The sequence below is a fragment of the Crinia signifera genome, chromosome 3 (assembly GCF_055691185.1).
Source record: "Crinia signifera chromosome 3, ASM5569118v1, whole genome shotgun sequence".
In the NCBI taxonomy this organism is placed as follows: Eukaryota; Metazoa; Chordata; class Amphibia; order Anura; family Myobatrachidae; genus Crinia; species Crinia signifera.
Genome location: NC_139219.1, coordinates 43,840,916 through 43,866,643, shown reverse-complemented (window position 1 = coordinate 43,866,643; position 25,728 = coordinate 43,840,916). Strand labels below are relative to the sequence as shown.

Sequence of the window (25,728 nt, the reverse complement as noted above, 5' to 3'; positions counted from 1 at the left end):
ACAGGACACTAAAGGTGGGGCCCCGACGAGCGCGCCGTTACCTTGCTGTCTGCTGCAGTGAGGAGGTGCCGGCCGCCACAGTCAGATGTGTTTGGCGTCCTACCCCTGCTGCTGCAATCGTATATCACCCTACTCCACAATCACAGTGACAACAGTGTTTGGGGAGGGGGGCAGCAAGGGGGGAGCTTGCTCATGTAACATTCAGAGCGGAGGAGGGCAGCAGTGGGAGCCCAAGCATCTCCTGTCTTTGTAGTGCCTGCTTTGCCTTTCCTTCCTCTGGCTCACACAAGGTGCTGGGAAACATACAGAGAAGGGAGGGGGTAGAGTGGGGGACATACAGTGAAGGAGGGTCAGGCTAGGGGACATACAGTGAATGGAGGCATTGATGGCCATTCAGAGAAGGGGGAGCAGGGGCAGACTGGGGGACATACAGTGAATGGGGGCAGAGTGGGGTACGTAGTGAATAGGGGTCATACAGTGAATGGGAGTCATACAGTGAAGGAGGGTCAGGCTTGGGGACATACAATGAATGGAGGCACTGATGGACATTAAGAGAAGGGGGGCAGGCTGGGGAACATACAGTGAATGGGGCATGCTGGGGGAAATACAGTGAAGGGTCAGGCTGGGGGACAGAGTGAATGGGGGCAGAGTGGGGGACCATTCTGATGTGATTAATGATTCAAAGAATGTCAGGCTGAATGGTCGGCCCCCCACACATTTACTCTTCACCAAGTCTGGCCCTCGTCACAAAAAGTTTGGACACCCCTGGTCTAATCTGTCTAGTGGGAGCAAAAATCTGGTAATGAATGTACCATTTACACCTAAACGCTGGAAAATGGTTAAAATGACTGTTCAGATCATTTTGTTTAAAAGGCTTTAAACAATTTCCCTGAATGACCATTGTCTACTTTCCAGTGTTTGGGAGTAAATGGTTTACTGTCTCTTGCTCCCATATATTACCAGATTTAATTTCCACCAGGCTGATCGGACATATAAATCTTTGGGCAGTATTCAATGAACATAATTGTGGTGTGCAGCGAATCCTGTTTAGGATTCGCTGCACTGTCGCCGCGTTCCGGAGGGCTGGAGCCTTCGCTGCCAGCCCTCCCTTTCCCAGTGTTCAATGCCGCAGGGGCTCGCTGCCCCTAACGGCGAATCTTAACCCCTGTGGAGGGGAGGAGGGCTCCCCGTGACCCAGGCAGCACAAGCTGCCCCCTGGGAGAGCCAGCAGGGGACCGGGTATTCACTGCTCCTGATCGTGCATATGTAATGATCGGGAGCAGTGAATATATGAATATCTAATGAGCGACTCTCTGCTCCCGGCTCCCTGCTGGCTGTTATGTGTAAAGAAAAAATTATAATAATTTAAATTAAATATATATTAATGTGCTATAAGCACATGAATAAAAATAGCAAGCCCCTTCTCGGAATAAAATTCCTGATTTTTTGACACCAAATGTAAAAAAAAACAACTTTATTTTAAAAGTTCACTTTCCACTTTACCATGAAAAGATGGCAATTTGCTACATGATGACACACGGCAAAAATCACTTAGAAAGACGGCGAGAAGTGCACGTTGAATAAGGTGATTCACTTTCTGACACAAAAAATCACCTTCCAACGCGAAAATAGCACAAATTCGCCGTAAAACATGGCGAATTGGCCTCATTGAATACTGCCCTTTGTGTGTTCCAAGCTCGACAGTCCTGGTTTCCAGAATATCCATACTTGAGCACAGGGAGCTTAATTTGTAACTCAGTTTTTCTGATTTAACCACCTGTACTCAAGTGTGGATATCACAAATACCTGGACTGTCAAGGGGCATGCCCGCAGGATAATTTCAGCCCAATTTTCAAGCGATCTGACTAGGTCGCTTAGAAATGGAGCACTCATCGCTCTATGTGTATAGCCCCAGGCGATACACGGTACCGCGTGTCGCCATCTTCCACAGGGAAACACCAGTCTTTCCAGTTAGATGGTGGGGCTTTGCCTATGAAGAATAGGCAAAGCTCCGCTAAGCGCACATCCTGGTGTGCATCACAGCTGTTCCCTGATGTGTTCTTAAGCCTGTACCTCAGCAAGAGAGCCAGATCGCCCCGTGTGCCTTGAAGACCGTGGTTGGGAAGGGTACCGGACTGGTCCCTGACAGTCGGGATTCCGACAGTCATTACTCCGACGTCGGAATCCCGACTGCTCCCTCGTGGGGGTCCACGACTCCCATAGAGGGATAATAAAATAGGTGGCGAGCGCAGCGAGCCCGCAAGGGGCTTCATTGCTCTCCCCCCGCTGTGCAGTCGGGATTCCGACATCGGAGAAATTACTGTCGGAATCCCGACTGTCGGTGTGCCATACCACACCCGGTTGGGAAACACTGATCTAAATGGACTCTCCTAACATCAGAAATGTTTGAATAAAGTATGAATGGGCAGTAACTTAATTTTAACTTTTTTTTTTCTTTTACATGTCATTTAACGTAATGCTGAAATTTCTACTTGCCTTTTGTCCGGCATTGCCCGGTTTCAGTGAGTCTTATCCAATGCTTCGTGAAACTAGAATGATCTATTGAAGTGTAATAAAGCTCATTGAAAACGTGGTCGTTCTTTAAATTCTTTTTTGGGCCTTAATGGAGTAGATGAGACTATTTTACCTAGAGCAGAGGTACGAGGAAGCCATTCTCTAGATTAATAAATACATGCAGTGAAATAGGGCTATGCCAAGCCACCTTCTATACCAATCTGTTTTCTAAAACGTTGGCACGTTCACATTAAAGCAATTACCTGTGATATATTCTACATGAATACTGATCCAAAGATTACATATCTTTGCAGTAACCACTTTGTCCTCCTCTTATGGGATTTGAGCACAGCACAATAGACAACCACATATGTGAAAATGCCATTATATGTTATTTTATTTATGTATTTATTCTACTCTTTTCTACTTGTTTTGGTCTCCTTTTTCTAACACTTAAAGGAAAATGTAAACATTTTTTTTTATATAATATTCTCGATCAAAGTCAGAGTAAATACAACATAAAAATGCAGAAAGTATAAATGCTGAGTAGATTCTTTATTAAGCTTCTCTATAGTCCAGTGGTTCCCAAACTTTTTGAATCACGGCACCCTACAGTATATTTTTCACGGCACCCTTAGGCCAAAAGTTTGTTTAATGAGAATTTCAGAAACAAATATTAAATTAAATAAGTTGTGATTAAATTGTATTCTTAGGTCCAGTTATGTGCTGAGGAACATGATTCATTTCTTTTTAGCCACATATTTTATAATTGGAAGCCACAAGCACTGATTTTGCCCATTTCATTAATTTGAATTGGTTCTGGACCACCAACCTGAGGCACCCCTGCAAGTGCTCCGAGGCACCCCAGGGAGCCTAGGTGCACAGTTTGGGAACCACTGCTATAGTCTACAATTCTATTTTTTTTTTTTGGGGGGGGGGGTTTGGTCTTCTGATCTGTAACCTGCAAGTTGCTGCTTGCTGTACAGTTTTGTATTAATAGGTTTTAGTCATGGTCACAGAAATATGAAAAGAATTGCATTCCTCTTTGATCATATATGGGGGCACTGCAGACTGAGTTAGTGGGGGATAGTAAGAAGTGAGTATGCACTAAATAGTTAAACTATTAGAAAGGAAACTCATCCCCCCCTGTAATACCTCCCACCTGCTATTCTGTTAATTCAGTGCCTGTGGAGACCCACGGAGATTGTATATAGTGTTGATAACCTCAACCTTATTTGATCCCCTTAGGTCTTTGCAATTCTATTCTTATGCATTCTTGCCTACTTTTGTAAACTAGTTTCAGGGAGATTACAGTTGGTAATAGAATTTTGCAAGGCGCCTCACTGAGGGGGTGTGTCATGCTCTACCTAAAGGGCGTGTCTAGTTCCATATATGGAGAGATTGTGAAAAGAGATTGTGAAGCGTGGGGGTGCACTGCTACATCTGAGAGGCATCTTTTAAAATGACTTCTCTCCAAATGTAGATGAGCCCCAAAGCAGTTAGTAAGAGCTACTATACTTGGTAAAGTGCTGGGAAATGGTGCTGATGATTCAATGTAAATGATTCTATCTCTCATTCCTTTTTTTCCCCAAAAATGTAGCAGTGTAATATGGGCTAGGTGAAATGAGGGAGATTGCTAGACTAATAAGGGAGAGAGGGAGATTGCTGCTATTTCAGGGAGTCTCCTGCAGAATGCAGGAGGGAAGGCAACTATGTTCTTATGTCTATGCCAAGCATATATCTGCTCTACTGTCTTAAGGGCCCCATACACTAGACTGTGGTATCTCTTGATAGCCTCGCAGTCAATACCCTGGCACTTGGCAACTCTCTGGTGGCTGGATTAGTTACATCCTATGCAAAATGATTGCATATAATGGGGCAGATGTATTAAGCCTTAACAAGAGATAAATGTAAGGGTGATAAGGAGAGATAAACGTCCAGCCTATCACCTCCTTACTGACTTTTTTCAAACACGGCCTGTAACATGGCAGTTAGCAGATGATTAGCTGGACGTTTATCTCTCCTGATCACCCTTGGCTTTGTCTCTTGTTAAAGCTTAATACATCTGCCCCAATGTATCATCTGCAGTCGTTTTGTATATGATGTGTTACCTGCTATCCCATTCACCGCTTCGGGTACAATACTTCCTTGCGGCTGTAGTGACAATCTCATGATCTGATGCACACACCGTGCATCGGATCGGAATCCTAAGTACATGACATAGGATTCTACATTCTTCCCAGGATTTATCGTTTATATATTGTTTCTGTTTTATATCAGACTCCAGCAGTTGGTATCTGTTTCTAACAACCACAGCCTTTTACTGGACCTGGAATAGGGTCACCAGTCACCTTTGAGTGTTCTGGGGCCTTTATGTTCATTGTTGAGCCCCTTGTTTGCTGCCATAAGCTGTGAGTGTGGTACGTCCTCCTACAAAGGTAGTAGGGGGTGGCAGAGCACAGTGGTAAGTTTATCCGCTCATTCTCCTCACTCTCTGTGTGGATTGAGCCCCTAGCCTCTGTTACTCCTTATGCTGTTTTTTTTTCTTTTATAATGAGACTTCAGATACAGACTATTTCTTTTCCTACCTTTGCAGACATGTTGGTGTGAAACCTAGCTCAAACCTGGTAGGTGTAAACTATTGGGTTTTAGTTTATATGTTTGCTGATTAGGGGGGGGGGGGGGGGGTTGGTTGGTACCCCCTTAGATGGATTTCCCTATTGATCAATTAGCAAAAGCCACAATTCTGGCAGATAGACCTAGAAACCAGAAGAAGTTTAAAGTTGTTCCATTTGTAGGCGAGGTACCTTTTTGGCCCAGAACCTAATCATTGGTAAACTACAAAGGGCAATCATTCCAACAGGTTCTAGGCCCCCTAGGGCAGTGTTTTTCAACCACTGTGCCATGGCACACTAGTGTGCCTTGAGCTGTTCTCAAGTGTGCCCCAGATCTAGAGATGCCCAAACCAGTTTACAGCCACCACCAGTTCCACTGTTATTTAATGGTCTCTTCTTTTCATGTAAAGGGCCAATGTATTTTATTTTTGTTACCTGTGGGGACCAGTGTAATTATTTTTTATATGGGGGCCAATAGGTTTGGTTTTTTTTCCTGTGGGGGCCAATGTGCTTTGCCCTGTGGGGATCTCATGGTGTGCCTTGGCAATTAAAAAATCTTATTTAGTGTGCCACAAGGTAAAAAGGTTGAAAATAACTGCCCTAGGGTTTGGACCTTTTGTTTCCCTGGAAGGCCCTACTTTCCCTAATTCCTAGACAGGATGGCCGGCCATCAAAGCCCTTGACGGGTTGAAAAGCAGCCAGCATGACTGTTTCTTTGATGCCTGGTTCCGTTTAGTCGGAAACCCCTCGGTCTTGGATATTCTGTCTTGAAAATACATGTTGTGCCTAAACTGATCTGGTTCTTTGTAACTACTCTGCTGCTGAACCAGGTTATATGCAATGCCTTCTTGCAGGCCATGTGTTCCAGACCTCATGCAGGGTGGCTCCATTTTTTTTCTGCAAATCGGAGGGTTGGGGTTAAACTCCAGTATATTTTTTTTCTGGGTCCTCTGTTCGTAGTGTTTATTCCAAAAGACAAGATTCTGGTACTGCAATCTCCAGTACAGTTTTGCACCAACGGTGCATAAAGTTGCTAGTGTGGACTGTAGCCTTAAGAACCACATACACTAGTGCAAGGTATCGCAATCTATACCTTGCTAACTCACCCACCAGCTTCCGGGTGGCTGGTCCGCATTCGATACATCTTATGCGATCGTTTTGACTGTGGAATACGATAAATATTCATGGCAACCCTGATGAACTGCGACTCGGATCCGAGGAACACGGAAACATGCCTCGGATTGGAGTGGGCGGAAAATGACATGCGATATGGCTACTTTTTGTCAGATTTCTCATTAGGGAAGCTTGAATTCAGATGAAATGTGGCAATTTTGCACTAGTAGATACAGGGTTTTTTTTCTGGTTTTAGTTTAAGGGCTCTTCTTCACCAATTTCAGTGGACATGGTGGATATCCGATATTTGTCAGAAGAAACTTATTCTTACTGCCAATTTTAGGTCACCAGCCCTTAGTTTGTAGGCTTCATTCCCTCAACCTATCAAAGGACTGTTTATTCTTGATCTGTTATTGGACTTTCGTCACAATGGATGCCTCTTGTGCTGGGTATGGTGACCATGGGGTTCCAATTCCAAGGGGTCTGACCCAAAGTAGAGGCCTCACTCAATATGCTAGTACTTCAAGCATTTTTGAATATTCTATTGTAAGCTCAGCAGTTCATGCATGGCAAGACTCTTATCATCCAGTTGGACAATGCCACATCTGTAGAATATATCATCCAGCAGGGAGAGATCATGAGTTACAAAGCCATGGCAGAGACAACTCTTAATATATGCTGGGCAGAGAAAACTGTATTGGCCATGTTCATTCCTTGGGTGTGTGTGTATTGCACCTGGGCACTATCAACCTTTATTCAAACATTGATCTCATGGCGGCCAAACTCAAGGAAGCTGCCTTGTTACTGTGCACATTGCAGGATCCCCTAGAGAAGGCCCATGTTCTCCTCATTTCAACTGAATAGCTGTATAAGATGTATTATAAGGCCCTTCTGACTCTTGGCTGTTAATTTGTTTATTCAAGTTCATTTTCCTCACCCCGGTTTTACCCCACAAAAGCTTTGCCTGTGTGACACTTGAGATTTTCTCCAGCTGCAAAATGGGCTTTGCTTCAGATTTGTAATACATTAATTTTTGGCTCCTCCGTTCCAGTTTGCACTTCTTCATTCATTCTTTCTTAAGGGGTCCGGTTTCTGTCATGTCAATACTTTTTCAGAGTCTTCTGGTCTTGCTTGCAGACTTCCAGACATTGATGTAGGGATTTCTGCATGTTTAGCCATCTACCCTACCTTGAGACCTCAAGTTGGTCTTACCGGTATGTCAGTAACAACCTTTTGAGCCTTTGGATTCTGTTGACCTGCATTGGTTTGCCTTTCTGTTGGTCATTGAGTGCTTACACTTAAGAAGTCTCGTAACTGGCAGTAATGTCTGCTAGTTTCGCTCTCATAATTTTCCACTCTGGTCAAGCAGTACTCTGTCATCTTTTTGACAGTGATTTCCCAGTTTCACCTAAATCAGGAAATAGTGCCGTCCTTCTGATTTTCTTATATCCCTCTCTGGCTTCTTGGTCCTCTCTGTGCACACTTTAACCAAATGTTATCACTTCCACACATTTATGGCTAAATATGGCAGTTTTTGGCGTAAGGTTTTGCACATGGCTCAGCATGTGCAGGACACATCCCTTTCGCATCTTGAGGATTGCTTTGGAGAATCCCACACTGTGCGGTATGTCCGCCAGATGGGACGAAAGAGGAAAAAAACATTTCTGTGCTCCCTTTTCGGCTTTGCTAAATAAATATCTTGCTGGAGTAGGTAGGCAAGGCTTGCTTCCAATAGTTTTTCTCCAGCGATTACTCCTCAGGATCCCACCAGATAAACTCACAAGTATTGGTTTTTACAGATTAGTCCAAAAGTCCCTTTTTAAGTGGTACTAATTACAAACCACGCTAACCACTCTTCTAGCATTTAATGATAATTCTCTACTACCTCCTAAAATAATTTCAGATTTCGTTTCGGTTTATTATGTGTTTTATTTGATTTGTCTTTTACTTACGATGAAATAAGGGATTGGTATCATGAGATTCGTATGATGAGTTTTGCATTCATCACAAGATGGTGAATTGGCTCCTAAATGGGCTTGAATGGCCACTTTTAGTGCTAGTAACTTGATCACATCATTAGCCACATGTTAAATGTATTTAGGAAATGACTGCTTCTTGCTGTAGTTAGCCGTCTTCTGACTCCAATAACGAATGTTGCTTTGTTGGAAATTGATCCCACTTATCTGTGTGTGTGCGGTCAGTATTACTGGTAGGCAAATGTCTTTCGAGTCTCCTGTTATCACAAATGCAGCCAGCTGGGTTATTGTCACCGTTTAAATAAGGGGATAAATTAAAACATGAACATATTTAAGTCTGCTCTTAAAGCTGCATATTAATGGACTGTATTTAAACTCTTAAATTTCTTATACAATGGTAAATCCTTTAATTAATTCATATAATCACCTAACAGAAAAAAGTGCACTATTTAATGTGTACAACTACATAAACTTTTTTATAAAATTTGTGTATTTTACATTTTTTTTTTAATGAAGTATTTGAATACCATAAATATCTTGTATATCTTATATATTTTTCGTAGTTTTCACTCTGCCGAGTCTCCTATAAATATAATTTTTTTCTATTCACTATTGCTTATATAGCTTGCAGTTTTGAGTATTTATTATTAATAATAAAAATAATAAAAAATAAATAGTAATAAAAAAAATATTTTAAACACCAACTCATTGCACTGTGAATGCCGTATTCGTGAGAAATACAGTGCGACATTAAAATGTAAAAATAACTGTGCCCAAATGAGCTTACAGTCTAAGAAGTGGGGGATACTCTTGATACATGTTCTTATATACAGCCACCATGCTAATTCTTGTCTACAGGCACATTGGGGTGGGGGGGGGGGGGGACACAGGCACCGCATGTATCTTGCACCTGTCACAGCGTATGTTTAACCTTGTGTATAATTTCTGTAGCAGCTATGCCGTCCTGTATTAGTTATTCCTGCGAGCAAAATAAATGGACTCCTAATTATTCCTCCACTTAACTAGTGTACCGCATGGCTTCAGAAGAGATAAACGCTGATCGGTTCTGTATTCTGTACACGCTCATTTGTATGTTAATCCCCGAGTAGGCTCCAGATAATGTTGAATGGAGGTATGTGATTAGGCACACTGACAAACTGCCAACATCTTTCATAAAGTGGGTGGGCTCCGCAGAGACGTTTTCACTGCACACTGACAGATTGCCATCAGTTTTGTAACCGCTACAGTAAATTCTCATGCTTCCTTCCCCACAGCCCATCACATTATCCACCGCTCATAATCGGGGAAATAATTATCGTTCTTTTTAACTAGGACAGTCTAACAAATGCACTGGAAACAGAACTTCTAATCAAGGGCACTTATACCTTTGATTTTTTTTCACCAGAGAATCTGTCATTTAAATGTACAATGATCATATGATAATTTATCTTTCATAGAGCCGTACTTTATTATGACTTTCTGTACATTTTTTTTTTTTTTTGCGCTTTATTTTATTATTTTTTCGCCACTATTATTGGCTTGTACAAGTATTACGGTAACTTTGCCTAAAATACTGGTAAGGTATTTAAATTCCGGGCCACAGCTATGTAAATAATCACGCTTTAATAACATAACTTATTGGGCAGTATTCAATGCGGAGGGCGAGCTGTGGCAGCGAGCGGGGCTGTCTGCGAGCTGTGACAGCGAGCGGGGCTGTCTGCGAGCGGGGCTGTCTGCGAGCTGTGACAGCTCGCCCGGTCAGTATTCAACTGACCCCCTGCATATGCTGTTTCCCCCTTGCTAGCTTTTTGGAGCGAGTCGGAAACCGTGTATGCCGCCGTTAAACAGCGGGGCTCATGGCTAAATGCGGCCGGCCTCCTCCTTTAGCCACGAGCCTTGCTGTTTAGGGCAATCCTCGCTGTCGTCTGTCCGTAACGTTGAATAGGGTGCGCGGCCGTTAAAACGGTGTGGGTTGCTTGTTTTCGGCAATCCCCGCCGTTAACACCCTCGCCGGCCACATTGAATCCACCCCATTGTATTGTTACGCATTCAAAGTTTGTATATAATTCTAACCAATACAAAAGACCGGTTATTGCAAATAGGCAAACCAGCCTGATGATTGTAAGACTTGGCTGAAAAGAATTCAGAAGGCACACCGAAACCTAAAGAGAAATGAATTACATTTTCAGGAATTCATGTGTAAATTAATAATAGTATTCCCTTTACATTCTCTATTAGTGGCTCATGTCAAAGAGAAGAATTATTTGTTGCCGTTTTGTAATTGTGTGCGAGGTTAATTGACCTTCACAATGTATGCACTATTTAATATTTATGGTTCTACAGAGTTTCACTTAGTGTGTGTTCAGGACTACGGGAGGTAGATGGCGTTTTATTAATGCAGTGTCTGCAGAAGCACAGAACTCTTAAAAAAGAAGCAGCATTGGAATAGAGCAGTCTTCTTGGAGTAGGTTTAGCTCTCTGCAGGGCAGTGGTTCTCCTTGGTCCTCAGGACCCCCACACACTTCCTGTTTTCCAGGTCACCTGTGCATTTTTATAATGTGACAGTTGTATATACAACACTCACAAATCTATACTAATCTCACAAGACTTCAGTAGCTAGCAGAAAGTGGCTTACAACTTATTAGCTTCCGGAAAAAACTCTAAGAAATCTGGGTAAGGTGACTGATGGGAGTCAACTTGTTAAAGTTATGTTGGTTGCAAACAACAATGGCACTGACATTGGAAGCCTGTAAAGAAAATCAAGCAAATTTGCGCCGTGGGATAACCAGTTTGTGTATATTATGTAGCATTTAATGGCGGACTCATTTAGCTGCGAGCCTATTCAGTTAACTGCCACATCCGAGTGCCTTAAGCACCAAAGCCTGCGCATAATATGGCTTTTTCCACGCAGCCTCAGAAGCTACAAGGAAACGATTGTGTTAAATACAACCTCTGCAACACTGGGTGATTGATCTGCCGCTTTAGAGGGGAGTGTATGTGCTTACATTTTAATTGTGGGCTACATATTAAAGCAGCCAGTTTACTCTTCATGTGAAAATATGTATTTGAACCCCTTGCATTCTGCGTGGCTTGTCCGAATGCAAAGTTACTTTTTTTTTCTTGTTTGTTTTCTTGCCATTCTCAAGGTGCCCACACATGGATACATTTTATTAACGATATGGCTGTTTTCAACCAATTGGGCAGGAGAACGATGCGTAAACCTTCTGGTGGTTCATGTCGCTGGCTGATCCCTTCAGCATGCAGAAAGATAACCACCTGCCTTAACAGATTTGGCACACATCTTTCTGTGTGTTGTCATGGTGAACGATGTGTTAATGATTTGCTGTTATTAAACGCCCCATCTAATCCTGTGATTGTTTACACAATTGTTCTGTGTGTGTGCGCATAATAATGTTGGGTTCTGGATTTCAAGGGAAATTGGATTGTTCAGAAAGTTGTACTGTGTGTAGACACCTTTTAGAGGCCAGTTTCACTACATCCAATGTAATTTTGCATATTGCGATGTGTAACCTGCAGTGCACTTATCACCTAGTTCAGCCTTTTCCTGCACAGTACTATTGGGGTTCAAAAGTAATACATCATTTAGAGCGGTTTAGTCTGCCATTGCTGTCCTACACATGCCGTTCCAGTGGTGCATTGCAGAAGTCACTCCCATAGGAACGTGTCATTGAAATGCCCTGTAAAACTGCACTGTTATCTGTTACTACAAGGCTGCCCCCAGAGACTTAGGCCATGGCATACGAAAGGAATCCCTGCCAGCTCACATTGGTTCTTTATTAAATCTAGAAAGAGACCTCTGCAACAAGAGTGATAAAATGTGGATTACTACTCAATGTGGATTTGCATCAGGCATAAATGTGAAAACAAGATGTTTGTGCCTCTTACAATGTTTGACAATATCAGTGCTGTGATTCTGCAAACAATTGTGATTGATTACTGGCTATTTGAGCGGCATTTTTAGCGGATATTTTGAGGATCGCTTACAGCAACGTTGGCACTCAAAGGATTAATACCATAAGTTACTGAACGTTTTAGCCATTTGGATGTTATTTTGTAGCTCATTGTAGAAAATATTTTTTTTTTGGTGGGGAGGGGACGACGACGACTTTGTGCTTCATTTAATAAATGGATGTGAGCAGCGGTATAAAGCCGCCTGTGCTGAATATATTGGTCCGTATTCAATGCGTCCCCGCGCTGGCCGCTCACCCTGTTCAACATGCCAGGGAAATCCTTGCGGTCAGAGGACAGCGAGGATTCCCCCAAACAGCGAGGCTCGCGGCTAATGCAGGGAGCCTGCTGCATTTAGCTGCGTGCCTCGCTGTTTTAGCGGCCACATACGCCATTTCACCCTCGCTCCAAAAACCTAGTGAGGGGGGGGAAACGGCGTGTGCAGGGGGGTCAGTTGAATACTGACCCTGCGAGCCGTGACAGCGAGCAGGCAGCACTGCTTGCTGTCAGACGCAAAAAGCATTGAATACACCCCATTATAAATCTGTTTTCTCTCAATTATTCAGTGTCATCCTAATGGTTTTTAATTTGCCTTTTCAACATACACTTTTTTTTTAATCTCTTTAGTGTTATTTTATTTTTCATACATTCATTTTTTAGAAGGTAGCCTTCTTCAAAAATTTAAGTGCATAAAAAATGCTGATTTTAGGCTCCAAGCAAGCAGCTACGTATCTCCTCTGTGTGAGACATTGCCCAGACAGCACTTACAGCAGATAATATAAGTTGATTTATGTGGACAGATGATGACTGCACTTGTATCTTTATTAAAACGCTTATTTATTCACTTAACATGAAAATGACAGTGTATAATGTGTTTTTGTAATAAAGTTATGGCAGGCGGCTTGCTCTGATTTTTTAGTGTGCTGAATCATTTACAATTGTTATCCTCTGCTGCCACCTACAGGTATAAAGATGCAGACATGATGGCAAAGGTAAGTGGATGAAAACTGATCTGGGAGTTTGCTTTCTGATGTCTGATTCTAAAATACTGCTCGCTAAAACCAAATTAAAAAATAATTTACTTTTTTAAAATGTTAAGAATACTTTGATCACCTAATTTTCTCTAGCGTATTGCTTTATTATGGTTTTTGTTTACATTGGATGTATTGTGTAAATGTGTTTTCTATGCCGCTTTGTGCTTTATACCAATACAAGCTATGAGTTCTACAGTAGGGTGTGCAGCATTCTATAATTGAAAATGCAGCATTCAACCTGTAGTTCGCAGTGGTGGCAGTGGTCTAGGTCAGTGGTTCTCAACCTCGGTCCCCCTACAGGTGCACTCATTATTCACCGACACATTTTAAGATCCACAGGTGGGGCTAATTACTTCACTTGTAGTTCTGTGTGGAGACCTGGAAAACTTGAACTGTTGGGGGGTTCTGGAAACTGAGGTTGAGAACCACCGATCTAGGTTACATGAGATACTTCAAAATAGTTTTTTTTATCAAATGTTCTGTTAATATTTTATGACCCTTTGCCTGTTTATGGTGTATCCCAGTGATGACACTGATATAGTAAATTGAATGAGGCTGTAAGTAATCCATAAAAATGATTTGGTTAGTTTGAATTACTTGACCATGGCTGCAATGATTCTGGTTCAGACAGTCACTCATGGAGGGAGAGACTGTTTATTGGACAGTGTGTACGCCAAACATTTTGAGTCTAAGTTAATTTGATTTATGATATTTAAACATTGCTGTTGATCTCGACACCCCCAGATTAAAGAAATTGATGTTTTTAAAACTTCTTTGAAAGTGTTTTTTATGGGCGATAAAACCGCTACAGGTGTTTACTGTTTTCAGTGTTTGGGATCGCTCGTATTAGTTGCAATTAATTCGCCAATGTGGATCATCACAGCATCAGCCAGACTTTATATCGGCCGGAATTCGCAATGAATATGGGCTGAAACAAGCCTGTGAAACTGGGTGCTGGTGCCAGTATTTCAGTGCCACAGCAATGGAACCGCACACCCTTCGCAATTAATAGGATTGACACCTTTTGGCTCTACAGCTGACCCCTGATTGGGGTGTCATGATTTCACTAGGTATTTAGGGCTTGGTTTTGCAGATTGCCCTGTTGAGATTTTTGTACCATAACTTTAACCATAAATTGCTATGAATAAACCCTTACATCACCACCTGACAAGCCATTTATCTCTATTTCTGTTTATAAGTCTTCACAGTTCACTCTGTGTTATTCCCACAACAGGCGCAGACCCCAGTTTTTCATTTTCTGTTCTCTAAAAACGCATTGTTTTGGAGAACGATGACTGTAAAGGGGCATACACATGGGGCGTTTTCAGCCCCATTTCTAAGCAATCTGTCTAGATTGCTTAGAAATGGAGCACTGATCACTCCGTGTGTATGCCCTGCCGCGGTGGCGATGTGCAAGCCCTCAGAGACCATAGAAAAAGAAAGTGTACAATGCAGGTAGTGCTTAAAGGGTAACCATGTGACAAAGTTGCAAACACCTTGTGCAATATATAAATAGATATCATCAAGTCTGTTATTCCTCTAAAATTTTTCCAATAATAGGATCTCAACAGTTCACAATCAGCAATAATGGTGATACTTGAGGTCTGTGAATGAGTTTCTCCTATATCATATGATAACATAGTGAACATATGTAGGTAGAAATAGAAACCAAAATAGCGCAGGTCAATTTGATAAAAATATGTTTAATACTTGAATGCACTTACAGTTAAGTGACTTTGTTAAAAAAAAATCTGAAGACATAACCCCTGGCATGCAGCAAACAGGCAAGATGGTAGGCGGGCATCCAAAGTCATTCCCTCAATCCAGATAAGGAGCCTTGATCGGGAATCCCTCAGTCAACAAAGTGTCCCCACCGGAGAAATATGTCCAGTAAATGCCACGCTTAAGGTAGAGATGACAGAATCTCATTTGCAGACATGACGTATCACCATTATCGCTGATTGTGAGCTGTTGAGACCCTATTATTGGAATCATCTTACAGGAATAACAGATTTGGTGATTATTTATTGCACAAGGTGTTGCTACTTTGTCACATAGTTAACCCTTACGCGCTACCAACATTATACACGTACTACTTCAATAGGCAAAAACGCGCTCAGCACACAGCACCCCTAGTGCCGCGGGATGGTGCTTAAGCCTGTCACTCAGCACAGAGGCCGGCGTCATCCTGTGCGTACGGGGCTTAACACTAAAAAACACTAGATTCCCTCCCTGTGTTTAACTTTTTACACTGTGCCATTGCTGCCACTCAAGGTCACAAAATGGCTGACTTCATTTGCTGACAGATGGCACATCCAATCTTTAAATAAGAAAATAAAATCAAAATTGCATCTATTCACAAGTCCATTTACATTTGGTGTGCATGCATTTATCGGTACTTAATTACTTACGGTACGGATTTTTCATCGCATGCCATACACCCGATGCGATTTTAGCCCCCTATGCGATGATAAATTGCATAAGCACCCTAATGGGTGCTTACAATGTTAAATGCACCCCCACACCACCCCCCAGTATAAACGTGAACCCGAAGCGTGGCGAGCGCAACGAGCCCGCGAGGGGTGGCGGTACGCGTCCTCCGACCTTTTCATACCCCCAGTATCCAAGTCGGCGTGGAGTTAATTGTATAAAGTGTGGCGAGCGCACATAAAGTGTGACGTTATGCGCGTCCCCTCGTGGAGCTCGCTACGCTCGCCACACTTTATAAAATCAACTCCACGCCTTCAACTCAACTTTTTTCAAACACAGCCTGTAACATGGCAGTTAGCAGGTGATTGGCTGGACGTTTATCTCTCCTTATCACCCTTGGATTTATCTCTTGTTAAAGCTTAATACATCTGCCCCAATATCACAAGTGAAGTAATTACCTCCACCTGTGGATCTTTTAAACTGTGTCAGTGAGTATTGCGTGCACCTTTGCAGCAGGTTGTCTAGAAAATGTAAACTGTTGATACTGTAGCTCTTGAGGACTGGAGTTGGCTACCACTGCTCTAAATAAATAGCCTTGTGCATTAATGCCCAAGGCTTCTACCCTTTTTCACATTTTTTAAATTAACATCTCTAATTAAATTGCCCCCCATATAGAGGTATCCTTTTGCCAGGTCATCCCAGTCATTAGCCTGACCGTCGGGATCCTGACTGGCCAGACTCAGACAGCGGGGCGAGCGCAACAAAGCCCCTTGCGGGCTCGTTGCGCTCGCCACTCTGTGGGCGCGGTGGCTTGCTACGCTCGCCACCTATTCTATTCTCCCTCTATGGACACCCACAAGGGAGAATAGCCGGTGGCCGTCGGGACCCCGAGTGTCGGGGTTTTGACTGTCGGGACCCCAAGTGTCAGGGTTTTGACTGTCAGGACCCCGACTGTCAGGAAACTGTCCGACGCCCCCTTTTGCTAATGGTAATTTAGCCAAGAATGGGCAAATTTCCCTAGTATTTTTGCTGTGCAGTAAACTACCACTATTAGTCGGGCCCATTTTATACCACCGCAAAAGCGGGTCTCCTGGGGATTTTGTTAAGCTTGCTTGAGACATCAGAAGCATGTCCCCCAATTAAATGCCTTCTTTTTTTATGCCACAATTAAATGCCACTTTTTTTATTTAAATATTGTGATAAAATCTAGTAGACTTCAGTAGTAACAGAATCTGTTATCACAGTTATGCCCTGTACATATGGTTCGATTTGGTCTATTTTTCTATAAAAAATTTTGCTTATGTAAGCAAAATCGAATGGACATTGATCGGTTTTCAGCCGCATTCGATGACCTTTTGATCATGAGGTGCGTCCCCGCAGCATCGAAATCAAATAGATAAATAGAATCTGCAGGGAAGACTATATACTGTGGTACAGATCTGTACTATATAGTCCAACTTGGAAGTAACTATGGAACTCTTTTAATATGTTGCTGTGGCATAAAGATACTACAGTGCCCATTTTACCTTCTCCGAGCCTTATTGCATTTATCTCTTTTTATGCCGCCCTTGGCCATGACAGTGTTAACCAGTTTCATATGCCTGAAATGTATGTTCTTTGTGAGGCATTCCAACTCTGTGTTTATTTTCTTCTGTAGTAAATTACTATGATGTAGCATGGAATAATAGGTCAGGAGAGATGCTTTATTATTTACAGAATTCAATTTCGGTCACCATTTGTCCATGTGTGTGTGATTCTCCCTTTCTCACTTGGCTGCAATGAATGATTATTCTGTCTTAACAGATAACAGGCCTCTTGTTCAAGGATGAGGCCGACAGCCAAGAATCTTCAAGACAAACTGGTAGCGTTTCAATTTCTATGATTGTAACTTATCCATAAATCTGTTCTCGTGTGTAATGACTCTGGGCGCCAGGGATTACAACAGTAAACACTGATTGCTACTTTTTCAGAATGAAATGGTAAACTAGAAAAAGTAGTATAAGTGGAGTCTTTTTGATTGTCCAGGTCGGTTTTATTTGTTGCTTGTATACTAATATTTTTGGGGTTCATAATATAGACCTAAACTATTCATAGATTTTTCATGACCACATTCGCATCTTATTTTCATGATCCTTCACTTTGAACTACATGTTTTAAGTATAAAAAAATTATTGCTGTGGTGAAGATTTGGGGCCTGGTGTATCAAGCTTCAAAAAAGTGATAAAGTGGAGAGTAATAAACGGCCAGCCATGCAGCCCCTAACTGCCATTTTTAAACCCAGTCTGTAACATGACAGTTGAAAGCTGATTGGCTGGTTGTAGATCACTGTACGCTTTATAACTTTTTGAAGCTTGATACATCCGGCCCTTAAGGTGTCCATACACTGCCTGCGATGTCTCGCAGCAGTGTACAGACACCCGACAGCCTGCAAGCCGCCGGGACCTTCCCCGCGGCAGGGATGCATGCGATCCGTTGTGATGGATCGCATGCGTCCCTGCTTCCCGCCTCCTCACTGCCAGGAGGAATGGGTGGTCGGACGGGACCGCGCATCGGACCCAACGGCATGTCAAGGAGGGACGATTTGGTTCGATTTAAAAGGCCGATTGGTCGCAATTGGCCGAAATCGGACCAAATCGCCTCGGTGTATGGGGGCCTTTAGTTGAAGGGTGAGTCTCCAGTTGGTACAGGAGGAAAAAAAATTATAATAAAAGATCATAATACACATCGCTCATTAATTATTTATTTTTCGATTTTCAAGGGTTTTTCACATTGTACACAGAGCCATACGCACCAAATCGGTGACTTTACATTAAAAAATATTTTCATGGAATCCTGTTCATCATATCCTAATTTAGGGGGTTATTCAATCCCAGGTCCCTATAGTCCGGACTCTGGCCCTTTTTCAGACTACTCGCCTGTTAATCGGCAGGCGGGATTCAATGTCCCACCTGCCGAACGGCAAAAGGGGGGCGAGTCTGCTTCAGTGGATTGTCTAGATACGGCCGTGATCTCAACAATCCACGGGCATTCTCAGCAAAAGGGACCCGACTGCTTTTAAAGTCATGTCCGTTCTGCCGAGATGCCTCTTGAATGCTGTCTGGAAAGACCGCATCGAATAGGCACCCGTTGATATTTCCCCCGTCAGAAATAGCAGCGGGGGATTGGATACCGTCCCTAAATCACCACACCAATTTTTTTATTTTTTTTTATTTTTTTATTTACCAACACTTAAGTGTTCATTTAATATAGACAATGTTTTTACTAATGAGTTTATGTGCATATAGATCCTAAGCACATTGTATCCCATGGCACGGCAATGTTTACCTGGCTTGCCAGGTATTGCATTCCTGCTATATAGGAAAAGACGTAGGACTTAGTAGTGCAAAGCTGTCACTGGGTATGAAAATAATTTAATATTCTTTTCACTCGCCAGTTAGATATGTTCTCCCAAACCACATAATCTCTATGCCTCAGTGATCATTGTTGCTGTTGCAGCCTCTCATCAGGGTGACATCTCACACCAAAATGATTTCTTATAAATTAATCTTGATAACATGACAGTCCCAGTAATTTCACTAGAATGCTTTCTCATTTATTTCTTTATTATTTTTCTTCTCCGTGGCAGATTCTGTTGGCTATTTTCTGTACGCCTTGATTGACAGCATGAGTCACTCCGAGGTACAGGCCATGGAAGAGCATCTGAGACAATACTTCCATCAGCTTACGGAGATGGTACCATTTTCATTTATTTTTTTTCCTCTTCTACATAATGCTCGTTCTGTCTGACATGTATCTATTAGATTTAAAATTGCTGCTTTTAAGTAAAACCAGACCACTTCTCAATGTCATGGCAGGAGTTAGAGACGCAAATTATGTTTGAGATAATTTCTGTTAGACAGATTTCATTTAGTGTGAGGTTTAAAACTAATACATATATATATATTTTTTTTATAAACTCTTCTTTCACCACCTCCTTTTTCTTTTGTAGGGATTGAAGATTGAGGAAAAAAAGTGCAAGGGCCTCTTTAATTTGTTGGAGTCTTACAATGTTCCTCAGTTAATTACGGTGTGTAGTATTTAATTTATTTACCTGTGTTTTTTTTTGTAGAAAACCTATTTTTAAATTTGACTTACATTGGTTCAAAAGACATGTATGGGGCATATTCAATCCATGAATATATTTGAAAATATCAGCTTGGACCTATTTTATGTCCGGGACTCGCCGCTGATGATTGCGTCAGTTATCGACCAAAAAGACGTGGATTCGCCAATCCAAGTCGTTTTCGACTGTCGGAATCTTTCAAACAGTCAAAACATTGAATAGGTCGAATATGCTTAAAAATCCCAATTCCAGCGTGAATTGCTGAATTTGGACTTTTTTACATGCATAATATCCCCGATTCGCCGATCAATGATGCCCGCCAATCGGCACGTCCGGTTGGAAGAACGGTGATGCCGGGGATAGGAGGATCACTACCACAGGTGTGCCGGCCCCTTAATGTATTAATTAAGATTGTGGAATCAAATTCACCTCCACAAAAAAATTAAGTACAGATGGGTCTGTTCCCATCTTTGCAGGGGATGGCGCTGGCGTCGCCAGCCGCCATCCCCCGCCAGCGCCATGGCGATCGTGAGAAGGGGACGCGCGCGCACCCCCTTCCGACGGCGCTTCCAAACGTTTCCCCGGGTCCCCGCCGGCTTGCCGGCGGTAACCCGGGGTCCCCGCCGCCTGCCCGCATCCCCCCTAACCCCCCCCTAACCCCGTCCGTCTCCCTGAGGCGGAGACGGACAGGGTTTCCGCCACGCTAGCGACGGAGACTGAGACGCGCGCGCGTCTCAGTCTCCTCGCTGGCGGGTCGCCAGCGCGTACGTTCTGGCGACCCGCCAGCAAGGATGTGCATAGGCACATACTGTATATGCATCCAATATATTTAATGTGTTACTAATCCTTAAAACCAAGTAGTAGAACCAATGTACTGTTATACAAAGGTGTTTCTCGGACATTCTGCTACCTCCGACATTATTGCAAACATCAAGTTTTTGCTGCTCATTTGAGGGAAAAATGATCTTACTTGTCATGTTAGTGATTGTGTTACTTGCTGATGGAAATGCTGTAGTAAGCATGTTTGCCACCAGCTTCACAATCTGTTTCAAAATGCTGCTAACAAATGTGGTTGTAGTTGTCACATTCAGTTTGAAACCTGAGTGGCAGCAATTGTAAGCCGGCAGTAGATGGGACCTCCATTATCTTGATTACAATAGAGTCCCATTGCAGTAGAACTTACGATGGATACTGTCCGTTTGTAATTTATTCATTGTGTAGTCCAGTCCAGCTCGGCTCTAATGTAGCATTGGGTTACTCAGACATACCGGGAACACAATGTTGTAGTAGTGGTAATCTAATTTCTACATTTAAGCTGCTTACACACTTGAGCGACAGGCATTCAGTCCGCCATTCGGACCAATGCTCGATAGCCCAAATTGTGAGCATTGAAGTTAAGGTCCAACGCTTCTTAAACTTTGAACTTAGATTCTGGTTTCTCTGGGCCAGATGCACCAAGATTCAAAAAGTGACAAAGTGGAGAGTGATAAACAATCAGCCAATTGGTTGCTATTTTTCAAACCCAGCTAGCAAGGCAGTTACAGGCAGGGTTTAAAAAATGTCATTAGGAGCTGGTTGTGTATCACTCTCCACTGTATCACTTTATGAAGCTTGGATAATCTGGCTCAGTGTTTGAATTATGATTAGATCTGATGTATCACTGACATTGCATCCGGGAAGTATTCACAGCTTTTCACTTTTTCCACATTTTGTTATGTTACAGACTTATTACAAAATTAAATAAATACAATTTTTTTTGGGGGGGGGGGGGGGATTTTTGCTAATTTATTACAAAATGAAAAACTAAAAGTATTTACAGCCTTTGCCATGAAGCGCTAAAACTAGCTCTGGTGCATCCTGTTTCCACTGATCATCCTTGAGATGTTCCTACAGCTTAACTGGAGTCCACCTGTGGTACATGATTGGACATTATTTGGAAAGGCACACACCTGTCTCGAGGGTCCCACACTTGACAGTGCATATCATAGCACAAACCAAGCATGAAGTCAAAGGAATTGTCTGTAGACCTCAGAGATAGGATTGTCTCGAGGCACAAATCTTGGGGAAAGGGTACAGAAAAATATCTGCTGCTTTTGAAAGTCCCAATGAGCACAGTGGCCTCCATCATCCGTAAATGAAAGAAGTTTGTAACCACCAGGACTCTTCCTAGAACTGGCCGACCATCTAATTTGAGCAATCCGGGGAGAATGGCCCTAGTGAGAAAGGTTACCAAGAACCTGATGGCCACTCTGTCAGAGCTACAGCATTCCTCTGTGGAGAGTTGAGAACCTTCCAGAAAGACAACCATATCTGCAGCAATCCACCAATCAGGTGTATGGTACAGTGGCCAGACTGAAGCCACTCCTTAGTAAATAGCACTTGGCAGCCTGCCTAGAGTTTTCCAAAATGCACCTGAAAGACTCTCAGACCATGAGAAACAAAATTCTCTGGTCCGATGAGACGTAAGGGGTGTACACGCGCTTCAATTTTGACAGGTTTTCACTTCAATTTTGCTTATAGAAGCAAAATCTAATCGAATGGTTTTGAAGATGCTTTTGATCTGCATTTGATTCGATGCCGCTCCCGGTTTCTCTATATAGAAAAGAAAAATAGACTATGCAGGCAAGGAAATATCAAATTAGATCCAGTAAATCGAATGTGTACACTGTGCCTTGAATGTAAATCGAAATAGATATTGAATGCAAAAGTACAGCTCTAATGCCAAATTGAATGTAAAGATCTAATGCCAAATCTAATGGAAAATCAAATCGAACATTGACTCTAAATCAAATCGAAGCCTGTGTACACACCAAAAGAGTGAATTCTTTGGCAAGTATTCAATGCTCTTGATTCACCACTTTTTTCGGTGAACTGGGCTGTTTTTCAGCGAAACAGTGAATTTTTTCTCCGAAAATGATATTAGCTGTATTCAGTGTTCACTGTTCACCGAAAGCGAACAGTGAATGCCGACCAGTTCTCCGTTTCATAGTCGCTACAATTTGCTGGTATATTTCAATGGGGTTTTGACTCTAATTTGCCGAAAGTGTATTCAATGATAAATTGGAGAACTGCTTTTTGCCGAGTTTCATCATTTTGCATTCGACATCTTTTTTAGGTGAACCGTAATGTGTATTTTTAAGATAAATGTTTTTTATTCATTTATTTTTTGTGTCCAAAAATCAGGGTTTTTTTGTTATTTGAAGGGTCTTGCTATTTTTATAAAAAAAAAATGCAGCACATAAATATATTTAAAAAAATGTTCATGATGTTTGGGAGGGTCCATTACATATGCATGGAGTGGGACCAGCTGAGCGCAGACCGCTGCCTGGCTCCCCAGGACCTCCCTGCATTGAATATTTGTTTCCAGCTGCTCTCCGCCGCTGTGTCGCTGTAGGATTCAGTATTGAATCCCGGCGGTCGGGATCCCGGCGTTCAGAATCCCGAGGCCGGAATCCCGACAGCCGAAATGCCGACAAGGGGGGACGTGGATCGCCCCCCCTTGCGGGCTCGCTGCGCTCGCCACGCTAATTTATTCTCCCTCCAGGGGTGTCGTGGACACCCACGGAGGGAGAATGTGTCGGCATTTCGGCGGTCGGGATTCCGGTGTCGGGATTATGAACGCCGGGATCCCGACCGCCGGGATTGTAACTGCATCCCGTCGCTGTATTGGGGTACTTTCGCTGTCAGGAGCAGCGAGCCCCTGAGGCGTTGAATGCGGGGCAGGCAGCAAATCAAATTGTTAGCGAAAGCCCGGCAGGCAAAAGCGTTACAGCGTACGCTGCCCCCGCGCTCACCGGAGCATTGAATACTGGCCTTTGGTGTGAATCTCCAGGTCAATACCCAGTGAAGCAGGGAGGGTGGCAGCATCCTGCTGTGCGGATGTTTTTCAGTGTCAGGAACTGGGAGACGAGTCAGGATAGAGGGGAATGTGAATGCAGCCAAGTACATAGACAGACTGGAGCAATGGTTCATTTTTGACCCTGACAATGGGACAATGACCCTAGGCACGCAGCCAAGATATCAAAGTAGTGGCTTTAGGACAGCTCTGTGAATGTCCTTGAGTGGCCCAGACTTGAATCCGATTGAACATTTCTGGAGAGATCTAAAAATGACTGTGAACCAACACTTTCTATTCAACCTGATGGAGCTTGAGAGGTGCTGCAAAAAGGCAATGGGCAAAGATAGGTGTGCCTAGCTTGTGGCACCATATTTAAAAAGACTTGAGGCTGTAATTGCTGCCAATGGTGCATCCCCTTGCTGAGCAAAGGCTGTGAATACTTTTATATACATGTGATTTCTTAGTTTTTTATTTTTAATACATTTGCAAAATCTCAAAAAAAAAAAAAAATTCTCATTGAGTATTGTGTGTTGAATTTTGAGGCGGAAAAATGAATTTATTCCATTTTGAAATAAGACTGTACCGTAACATAACAAAATGTGGAAAAAGTGAAGCGCTGTATACTGGTCTCGTAAGATCTCCTGTATCACTTCTACTGGTCTAGTTGTGCAAGAAACATAGCAATGGTTTTATTTTAATCTAGTGTTCCCGCTAGGCTCCCGTGTCGCCCTGCCCGATTTTTTAAAGGGAAAAATGCGCCCTGCCCGTCTCGCAGCGCCCCGCTAAAACAGCCTCACGGGGAAGCCCAGCGTCGCCGTTGACGGCGATGCCTGGCGCTTCCCCGGCAGCACAGTGGATTCGGAGGGGCCGGGCCCGCCCCCTTTGTTGACTGTGGTGGCCGGGCCCGCCCCCTTTGATGACAATGGCGGCCCAAGCACGCCTCTTTTATTATGGCGGCGGCCCGGGCACGCCCCTTTCATGACGTCGGCGGCCCAGGCACGCCCCTTTCATGACGTCGGCGGCCCGGGCACGCCCCCAGCTGTGACGTCGGTGTGCCCGGTCCGCCCCCCATCGCCCTGCCCGGTGTCACTCCTAGAGTGAACACTATAATCGATGGAATGCTAATTAAATAGTTTTTTATCTTGGCACCTCCCTGAATTAAATATGGGCTGTGTGATTGCATATTAATTTTGATTTGAAATTGGAATAATAAAAAAAAAAAAAAAATTTCTTCTGTAGGTTGTTAAGAATATGTCGGACTCCATCCCTTCTGTTGAGGTAAGCGTGTACCAACTTAGAGCCGACCAGAGCAGTTATTTCGATACCTTAGTTTTAAAGGATTGATTGTTAATGAACCTCAACCATTTCTTTTTAATTCCATGTAAGGGGTATGGGGTGGGTGGGTGGGTCTGTTGTACTGCGACTCTCATTGTTATTTATTTATAGATCTTTCAGACGATTTTTTGGGTTGCCTGTTACCCGTTTGCTTGATCTGTCATTTTTGATCATTTGTGGACCTAGCATACTGCTAAGGATGTATTCCCATTGTCTCGTTCATTTTACACATCCACTGCCAATTCTTGTAATTGAATTATTACAGGAAGGCTTTGTTGGAGACGAAATATGATAACAAGTGTAACTGTTCCCTTTATGGACCCTAGTCCATTAAAATGGACGTTATTTGAAAAAAATGTATTGCGTGGACTGTATTGTGATGATGGTTGCCATCCAAATCCCAATGTCGATTTAAATGTGTGAAAAAAAAACTGAACATTTTTCGGCAGATGCTAGACCAGGGGTGGCCAAACCTGTCCTCAATATCTACCAACAGTTCATGTTTTTCAGGCAACGTGTGGATCTATAAAATATGTCAGTTAGTAATGAATGCAGCACATGTTTGAAAATGAGACAGTTAATAATGACTACAGCTGTGCACCAGCTAGATGGTTTGGAAAAGGTTGGTAGATGGGTTTGGCCAGCTCTGTGCTAGATTATCAAAGTGTTGAGTTAGAACGAATTACAATGTTTTGGTGTATGAGCTACAATGCTTTATGTACTAAAAAACAAATGACCAAATATATATATTTTTTGGGTTACTTAGGGCCTCATTTGTTTACTTTAACAACACCATAATTTG

General features: G+C 42.9%; 1 protein-coding gene across 1 annotated transcript in view; it reads left to right on the top strand.

Annotated features, from left to right (window-relative positions):
• The window catches only part of LRPPRC (leucine rich pentatricopeptide repeat containing), a 181,062-nt gene that overhangs the window by 60,391 nt on the left and 94,943 nt on the right, over positions 1-25,728 (top strand). The window contains 5 exon segments of the mRNA XM_083175710.1: positions 13,152-13,179; positions 17,455-17,512; positions 19,277-19,383; positions 19,640-19,717; positions 24,831-24,869. Of these exon segments, the coding sequence (XP_083031836.1) occupies positions 13,152-13,179; positions 17,455-17,512; positions 19,277-19,383; positions 19,640-19,717; positions 24,831-24,869 (310 nt within the window).